This window comes from Pan paniscus, chromosome 13, assembly GCF_029289425.2.
Source record: "Pan paniscus chromosome 13, NHGRI_mPanPan1-v2.0_pri, whole genome shotgun sequence".
NCBI classification, from domain to species: Eukaryota; Metazoa; Chordata; class Mammalia; order Primates; family Hominidae; genus Pan; species Pan paniscus.
In genome coordinates, this window is record NC_073262.2 from 136503760 (window position 1) to 136513357 (window position 9598).

Here is a 9598-nt window from a genome sequence, read left to right on the forward strand (position 1 = left end):
AAATTATTAATGAGATATGTTACATTTATTTTTACATATTAAGTCTTCAAACTCCAGTGCTCTAACCTCACACTTAGAGCACGTCTCAATTTGGACTAGCACAGTTCAAGTTCTTAGCCTTGTGACATACCTTATCCTTTCATGGACATGCAAGAGAATTATGATAATCTAGGAAGAATCCATCTGGACACTTACGGGTTTTGCTCAAATTAACTAACCAAAAATACATCCAGCTTTGTCTTTGTACTTCAGATATTGTGGGTGGCACGTCATTCTCTCACAGTATTATCACTTTCCTATTTGATGCTACTGAAGCCACAATGGGAAGATATGTCTCTGTGGGCTTTCTGTTACGATCACAGAAAGTGAAATCTTTTCTGTTTTCTCTTATGTAGCAATTTGTGGGCTAGCACCTAAGGAATTTCTGACTCTAAAGACTAAATCTTATGTGGTCAAAATTTACATTAAAATGTCAGCATAGTGTGCAATAAATATGTGGGTTAGTTTTAATTTCTACCTTTGGGGCTGTCAGGTGCCACAATGAGGAATACCTACTTTTTCAGGGGGAGCCAGTTTATATAATATATATTTTCCTAAGTAATCATTTTTGTCAAGACTTTCAAATTTACTGGTTTAAATGAATACGTAGCATTCTCTTATATTCCAATCGTCATTATATCTGTAGTTATGACTCCGAGTTAATTTTTTTTTTCAAACAAGAGAGGCTTTATTTAGATCACCAAAAAGAACATGTTACAGAAAGGGAACCATAACATTACACAAAAAAGTATAGCTGTAAAATTGCAAACAAGAAAGGCAATGCTTTCTTTAGATCACCAAAAATAATGTTTCACAGAGAAGGAACCGTCAGAAGCAAATTATAGCTGCAAATTTTCTTTTGCCATCAATATGGATTCCCTCTAAAATACTTTGAGACCACTTTGCAGTTTTCAAGTACAAACTAAACCTTGTTGGACAGTTGCTCAGCTTCATCAAGAGAATGAAACCAATTTGCAAAAAAAATTTTGTTTAATGCTAACAAATAACGAAACAATGTGGTTCTTGCTGACTAACTGCAATGTCTGCTGAAATGGCCTAACCTATGTACACTTCCATGAACATTTCACTGTGAACACAGTTGCTTTTTACCTGCCATCACAGATGGCCTACAAAGTAGCAAGTGTCATGTCAGAACACTTTCAGGCACCTAGGAAATAATTCTAAACAGAGTAACTACAGTACATGGGGAACTCAAACAACAGGGCACACCTCTGTCAAAGCCCCCTGGTGGGCACTTTGTTTTGTGCTCTGGATAAAAACCCACCATCTTGTTAATTTTTTACCTGGAACTCAGAACACCATGCTAGATGGAGCAGTTGTTCTTACAGAACCATCAACACTTATTGACTGCCTGGGGGTTCCTGGTGCTGTAATGCACCTCAGAGGCAGCGACGTAAGCTGACTCTGGGAAGAAGTCATCGTGGTATTCTGCTAAAAACCTCACAAAGAGATCAAAGTGCTTCAATAAAGCCTTCAGATTCTTCTCAGTAAAGGACATTTTTCCAAGAATTTCTGGAAGTTTGACAAACAATCGCAGCAAATGTTGCGCCCCGTAAATGTAAGAGGGTGGAGGTGGCTGGTCACCTGGTGGGTAATTGTCAGGTACGAGCTTCCAGGAGAGGACCTCATTTATTTCATTAGTTCTTCTCCCTTCAAAGCCAGCAAACACAGGACTCCCTTCCTGGCTAGGAGTCAGAGGAGTAGGTGAAGATGATCTGCTATGCACAGGTGTCTTCTTTTCCAGGTGCAGGAACAGCTTGGGCACACTGGTGGACATGTCCTGCTGCCAGCGCTTGGGCTGAGGTGAGGTGCTGCTCTTAGAAAGCCTGTCACAGTTGGCGGTGTGGGGCGAGGACCGCCTCAGAGACTGCACTGCTTGCGGCTCGGCTTTGCGCCTTTTGGGGGTGGCTGGTTCACCGCTGGTCGACTGACTCTCTGCAGACTGCGGCCTGGATGGATTCAACAAACGTAAGCTGGGAGAGAGCGTCTCCTGGCTCCTATTAGTATTTGTGGCACTTTCCTTAATTGCAAGAAAAACCTTAGATGCAGTCACCTTTTTATACTGAGCTTGTTCATAGGGATAGAGTAAAACCAACGGGAGAGTGTAATCAAAGGTTATTCTTAATCCATCCACCATCTCCTTACAAAGGTCAACATTCTTTTCTGCTGGGATATAAGGCACGTTCATGCTGGCATGTGGCATAGCGTGATGGTGACGAGGCCTCTCATTGGCTGAAAAGGCTGCACTGATAGCAAAATGCTTCACATAGGATTCCAAAATCGTTATGATGTTGGTGTGGCATGGAAGTTGCACTAACCGTTTCCTCCGATTAATGTAGTAACAATCATCCTCCAGCTGCCTCTTCAGAACTTCAGGGATTTCTAGAGTTACTGTTCTTTCTTCCATTTCCCTTTTGGTTTGAAGCTCCGGTTCTTCTTTCACTTCAGTCTTTTCTTCAATATCACATTCTTCACTTATTTTTTCATCCTTGTCTTCACTACTGTCGGAGGAACTGCTTAATGAGTTTTCATCATTTTCATTTTTTTCTTCGATGGAGAGGCCTTTTAAAAAAAGACAGAGTCAGCACCAAGCAACCTGGAGCGGCTGCTTCTTTCTCTCTTGCTCCTCAGGTGAGCTACAGCATTTCTTGCCAATTTATGCTGTAATCTACGATTTTCTTTCTTTCTTTCTTTCTTTTTTTGTGACAAGAGTTTCGGTATTGTTGCCCAGGATGGAGTGCAGTGGCGCGGTCTCAGCACACTGCAACCTCCGCCTCCCGGGTTCAAGTGATTCTCCTGCCTCAGCCTCCAGAGTAGCTGGGATTATAGGCGCCCACCACCATGTCCTGCTAATTGTTTTGTATTTTTAGCAGAGACGGGGTTTCACCATGTTGGCCAGGCGGGTCTCAAACTCCTGACCTCAAGTGATCCGCCCACCTCGGCCTCCTAAAGTGCTGGGATTACAGGAGTGAGCCACCGCGCCCAGACCCTAATCTACGATTTTTTTTTTTTTTTTTTTTTTTTGAGACAGAGTCTCGCCCTGCTGCCCAGGCTAGAGTGCAATGGCGATCTCGGCTCACTGCAACCTCCGCCTCCCGGGTTGAAACGATTCTCCTGCCTCAGCCTCACAAATAGCTGGGATTACAGGCGCCCGCCACCACGCCCAACCACTTTTTGTATTTTTAGTAGAGACAGAGTTTCGCCATGTTGGCCAGGCTGGTCTCAAACTCCTGACCTCGTGATCCGCCCGCCTCCGCCTCCCAAAATGCTGGGAAACAGGCGTGAGCCACCGCACCTGGCCAATCTACGATTTTCACTGGGCTCACGAAGCACATGATCTTCGGCTACCCATCTATCCCAGCTTCAGTTCCAACCGTTACAACGGATCAGCTATTCTGGGATCTTTCCGCCTTTTTCGCCTTTCCCAACAATAACATTAACAATCTAGGTCGGACGGCGTCCGACGGGAGCGTCCCACGGGAGCCTACGCGGCACCAGGCTGCACGGCAGGGGAGATTTAACGCGAAGAGAGAAACCCACCGTAGTTAAAAGGCCTCCTCCGTCGGCGGCTTGCGTCCGCGTCCCGGGCGCACACGTAGCGCCGGCTACGCGACAGGGCGGGCGCGACGCTGCCGACGGCGCATGCGCGGTCCGGCATGCCGGGCGGAAGCCCCATTTGATTTCTAATGCTATTTGTTTATGTATCCCTTGTCTCTCTTTTCTTAATTATGTTGTTGAACTTTATCTGTTTTACTGGTCTTTTAAAGGAGCCAGCGCTTAATGTTTCTTGATCACGTTTTTGTTTTTATTTTCTTTAATTTCTTGACTGTATTATTTTGTTCCTTTTAACTTACGTTAAACTGGTCTAAAATCGTTTCTTGAATTGAAAGCATAATGAATTTACTTCCATTTACTTTTGTTTGCTAATGAATGCATTTCAGGCTATCTATTCTCTGAGTACCATTTCGTGATTTTCCTTTTGTTTCCTTCTTTGATACAAGCATTATTTAGAAGTTTTTATTACTATTTCTACTTGCAAGATAAATTTAATATTATTCCCTACATTAAAAATCCTAAGTATACTACCAAGAGATATTGAATATTAAAATAATTAAAATTTATAGTCCTAACATTTTGCTTAATGATAAATACTAGAAGCATTTCATTTGTCAAGAAAAAAATCATTTTATATTTAATTTTAAAATTAAATATGCAATACATACAAAACCTTTTGTGGCATGCATAACATATAAAGAATAAAAATAAAATGTCACTCATGTTGGTGTTTGAGTTCTTATGCTCTTGCCAACACTTAGTATTGTGTTTTTGCTAATATTCCCAGTGCAAAATTGAAGTAAAATTTGTATTTTTCTCCTTTATGATAGGCACTTTTGGTGTCTTATTTAAGAAATCATTTTATGTTCCGTGGTTATAAAACTTACCTCTCACGTTTAAACTTTTAATCCACTGGAACTGATTTTTGTATTTGCTTTAAGGTAGAAGGCCAATTCTCTTTTCCTTAATGTGGATAACAAATTGTCTTAGTAACATTTATTGAATAATTTATCCTTTCCTCACTGTTCTATAATGCCACCCCTGAACTGTATCTCTTCTATGTGTACATTGGCCTGTCTCTAGATTCTATATTGTATTTCACTGGTCCTTTTTTTTTCTACCTTTGCACCTGATCACAGTGTTATAATAACTGTCTAGCTGGGTAACTCTTTTCTCCTTGTTCGTTTTCCTTAGCTGTGTTATGGCTATGGTTGACCTTTGATTTTTTCCATATACATCTTATTACCAGTTTGTTAGTTTTACAAAAACTCTTTTGGCATTTTGATTAGAATTACTTTGAATCTATAGATCAATTAGGGGGAATAATTGATATATTTATGCTATTGGGTCTTCTAATCTGTTAACATGGAATATCCCTCCTGTGATTTAGGTCTTCTTTAATATCTTTCAAAAGATGGAATAAATTATAGTTTTCTTTATAGTTATAATTTTAGCAGTATATATTTATGAATTATAATTTTATCAGATACATTTTGTTGGATTTTTAGGAGTCTTTTGTAAATTATATGATTTAAAGTTCCATTTTTCTACTATTGATGTATGAAAATGCAATTGACATTTTAAAATTAGAATTTAATGAAATAATTACAGATTCACATGTAGTTGTAAGAAATAATTCAAGATGCCTCTTTTATACTTTAAATAGTTTCCCTGAAGGTAACATTTTGCTTGTGTTGGCTTTATTTTGCTCTTCTTTTTCTAATTTTTTGAGCTAGGAATGTAAGTTATTGATTTATAGCATTTAGTGCTATAAATTTCCCTCACATAATTGCTTTAGCTGCATCCCATATACTTTGATTATGTTTTCATTTTCATTCAATTCTATGTATTTTTAAAAGTTTCCTTTTATACTTCTTCTTTGATCCATGGCTTATTCAGAAGTACGTTGTTCAATTTCTACGTGTTTAGAGATTTTCATGTTGTCTTCCTGTTATTGATTTCTAGTTTGATTCTATTGTCATCAAAAGACATAATCTATATTATTTCAATACTTTTAAACTTGTTGAGACTTGTTTTATGGCCCAGAATACTGCCTATTTTGGTGTACGTTCCATGGATGCTTGAAAAAATGCATATCCTGCTCTTGTTGGGTGGAGTAAAAGACTCCACAAGTCACTGAATGCTGTCAGTGGTATCCTTTGACTGAGATATTATTTGGCAAATAAAAATGAAGAGTTTGGATGTCTTGTCCTATATATAGTAGCAAGATGGTTCTCCAAATAAAACAGATGAAGATTCAGTTGAATATTTGCTTCTATTGTAAAAAATGTATAATCAATGACAAATTAAACGATTGAAATATTGAGAAATATAGTTATATTTGAAAGTTAAATGAGATCTTTCTTAGTCTTTAAAAAAGTGAGATCAAAGTGAAGGGAATTACTATGGGGTTAATCAAGAAACTTACATAATTTAAAAATAACTCTCAATGTTTCATCTTTGTGGCAGACATATAAGGATAGGATTAAGGATGCTGATTTGGAAGCATGTTATGCTAATTTAGGTTTTATTAAAAATTATGTGGTGATTACATTCAAAGATCTGTATAATCATGTGAGATCAGATCAGGTTGGGCAAATTAACCTCAGCATTAACCCACATTTCTAGGAGGAATTAGTTGCGCTACTAAACAATGACTTAGAGGTCAAACTTGACTTAATCTAATTACAGAAACTTTTTATTCTAGTTAAGAATTTCATGTCTACTGTGTAGCATAAGTAGCTTATTATAGCATTTTTGGCTACACAGTCAGGTGGAAAGGGTTCAGAGCAATAATTCAGTTACTGCAAAATATTGCTCATATATAAAAGAACAGATTTGAGACTTGGGAGACATGAAACGCAGGGATCTTACTAAGTTTTATTAATGAAAGTTGTTTTAAGACATTTAATACTATTTCCAATCTACATACTAGAAATAACTAGAACAGTTTTGTAATATAATGAGAAGTTTTTATCGTGAAAATTAAATGCTGAAATAATGTACTTTTGGATTGCTGGTTCAAATCCACTGTACAGCTTTGAAACAACTGCCCAGTGACCTACAGTAGAACTTTTCTGTGTCCTCTTGGGTTCTGAGTTCTTTTTCCAGGCTGTTCTCCGTGCCTATCACCTGTTAAAGGATATGGCTCTGAGATCTTTCTATTACAAATGCTTAGCATTTGGTAAGATTTCAAGCCTGTGCCATTGTTATTACTCCATACGATGACCTAAATAATTTGCACAAATATAAAGCTTCCTAATATTTTCAACTTTAACACTCTATAATTTGCCTTGTCATCTTATTCTTCTTTCAATTAAAATTATTTCCCCTTTTTCGTATCTTCACATAAATATGATCTACCATTACTAAACACTAACTTTAACTTCTTGTGTTTATTAGTACTTCAAATTTTTGGTTCTAGTGTTTATTAGTACTTCGTTCATTTTTCTGTATCTTTTATACAGAATGGCTTTTAATTTTCTTTCATGATTTTTTATAGCAGCTGAGCTTAAATATTTACTTTCATGATCATTTCAATATTGCAAGGGGGTCAGGAAAGTCTTTCTAAGAATGACATCAAAGGCAAGAAATAGAAAGAAAATATGTTTAAAAAATGTGAATACATAGAAATGAAACATTTCTTTATGACAAAATAAGACACATTTAATAAACAACAAAATGGAAAAAATAGTTGCATTCTATATTACAAAGGTTTAATAGGAAGAACGTATAAATAAGAACATGAAAACTCCAAAACGAGAAAGGACAAAGTTCATAAATTGGTATTGTTAAAAGAAAAACTTCAGCTGAATTAAATTTAATGGAGTTTAATTGAGCAATGAACGATTCATGAATTGGGTAGCTCCCAGAATCACAGCAGATTCAGAGACTCCAGCACAGCCACATGGTGGAAGATTTATAGACAAAACAAGGGAAGTGAGGTAGAGAAACAACTGGGTTGGTTACAGCTCAGCATTTGCTTTCTTTGAACGCAGTCTGAACACTCAGAAGTGTATGAGTGATTGAAGTACGGCTGCTGGGATTGGCCAAGACTCAATTATTGTTACAGTCACACACTCCTAAGTTAGGTTTTCAATCTTGTCTACCTATTAAGTTAGGTTGCAGTTTGTCCACAAGGACTCAAATATAGAAGTATGGAGTCCTTCTCAGGCAAAGTTTAGTTTGGTTTAAAAGCATCAACCAACATGGAATACAATGGCTCATAAATGTGTGAAACTTTCTGCCCCCCGAACTAAATTAAAAACCGTGAATCATCATTTGAAACCTATCAAATTAGTAACACAATGAACAATAACAAATATTAGCGAGGGTGGGAAGAACTGAATATTTTCTTATGCTTTGCATTAATTTGTATAATCTTTCCAGAGGTCAATTTAGTGCTATGTGTGAAGATCTTTTAAAACATGTCTGTTCTTTGATTTAACGAAGTCTACTTCTTGAAATGTATTCACGGTAATTGTGGATGTTGATGAGGATTTAGCTGGAGGACCTTTAGTGAAACACTGTTGATAATGTCCTATACTGCAAGGATGGCTGAGTAAATGGTGATAGATACTGATTTGTGTTCCACTAACAACGCTTTTGAAGAACTGTATTTATTGGCATCTAAAATGTATTTAAAATTTTTAGTACAAAAGGAGATTCCAAACATATGTATTACATACATGCATTTAAAAAATATACATTATTTGTTTTAAAAGTTTGAGTGTGTATATATTAAGAAGTTTCCAGGGTTATCTCTGGATAATGGTGTGATGGATTATTTCTAATATTAGTTGTCCTTAGCTGCATTTTCTAGAATGAGCATGCATTATGCAATCACGAGAGTGCATTACTTACATAATTAAAAAACACAGAAGACTGATCATGTGTTTTTCGCCTTGGCTTGACAAAATTAGAGCCCTTTTAGCCAAATAAGACACACATAGCTCCAAACCTTCTAAAACCGCTGGCGTACAGTTGGAGGGTGTTTTACCATCATTATCCCTTGCCTCCCTTACCCAGAAATTGTTTTTCCTGGGAAAAGTAGGACCACAGCTCTCTTTGATGATGTTCCTGCCCCAGTTTCATGTGGTGGGGAATTGATTTTTATTTCTCACCTTAGGCTTTTTGCAATACAAGTACACTTTTAGGGTCACGATTAATGTATTTTAATGGGCTATCCATCTTAAAAATCAATGAAAAGAATTTACATTAAAAATAGAAGGCAATTAGACTGATTTGGACGACCTATTTTTAATCAACCCCATTATTTACGGATCTGAAAACTCTCAGAATGTCTTTCTCTGGAGCATTCAAGGATCGGTCCTCTGTTATGATGTGTGAATAATTTTAAAACAGGAGGCATGAGATTGATTGATAACTTGTGAAATCTTTTTAAATTACCCACCTTAGAAATGCTCCAGGAGGCCCCCTTCCTCTTTCATCGGCCCTTTGCCGTTCTTTTTACCTCCCATGGTTTACTGGGATAAGTTTGACAGGTACAGAAGACATTGTGTTCTGTTTCTTGAAAAGTTTTGGGGCGTCTACTCCTTACTTAGAATTAACTTTCAAGTCAGTAGTGTTACATCTTCTCTCAGCTATCTTCATCCCTTTATATTCAACTGTTTTCACCATTGCATCTAATGTTCTTATTTCTTGCAAGAAACAAGAATTATTTATGTCACTCTCATTTATCAAAATTATTTCTCAATTGTTATAAAATGCACAGAATTTAGGCTCTTTAGAAATTCTTGCTTTCTTAGCTTCTGTATTTAAATTTTTAGCTTATACCCCTGATTTTTTTTGTATTGCTGAAGGGGATATGTATTTTAGAACTCTTGATGAATTTTCCTAATTTTACAGTTTTGGAAGTACTTGACAGAAAACAAGTAACAACTGCCATTTCCATTCCTAGTCATTTCTTTTGTTTCTAAGTAGTATTTTTACCACATTCTTGGATTTAGTATGAAAATGTTAT

General features: G+C 36.9%; 1 protein-coding gene across 1 annotated transcript; it reads right to left on the reverse strand.

The window, feature by feature from the left end:
• Positions 1–702: 702 nt before the first annotated feature.
• LOC100975079 (putative male-specific lethal-3 protein-like 2) lies at positions 703–4800 on the reverse strand. Its single transcript, XM_034955402.3, has 2 exons — positions 3601–4800; positions 703–2622 (listed from the first exon to the last, which is right to left on the reverse strand). Exons 1-2 carry the CDS (start codon positions 3734–3736, stop codon positions 1394–1396), a joined length of 1365 nt encoding a protein of 454 aa, XP_034811293.1. The 5' UTR covers positions 3737–4800; the 3' UTR covers positions 703–1393.
• Positions 4801–9598: the final 4798 nt, after the last annotated feature.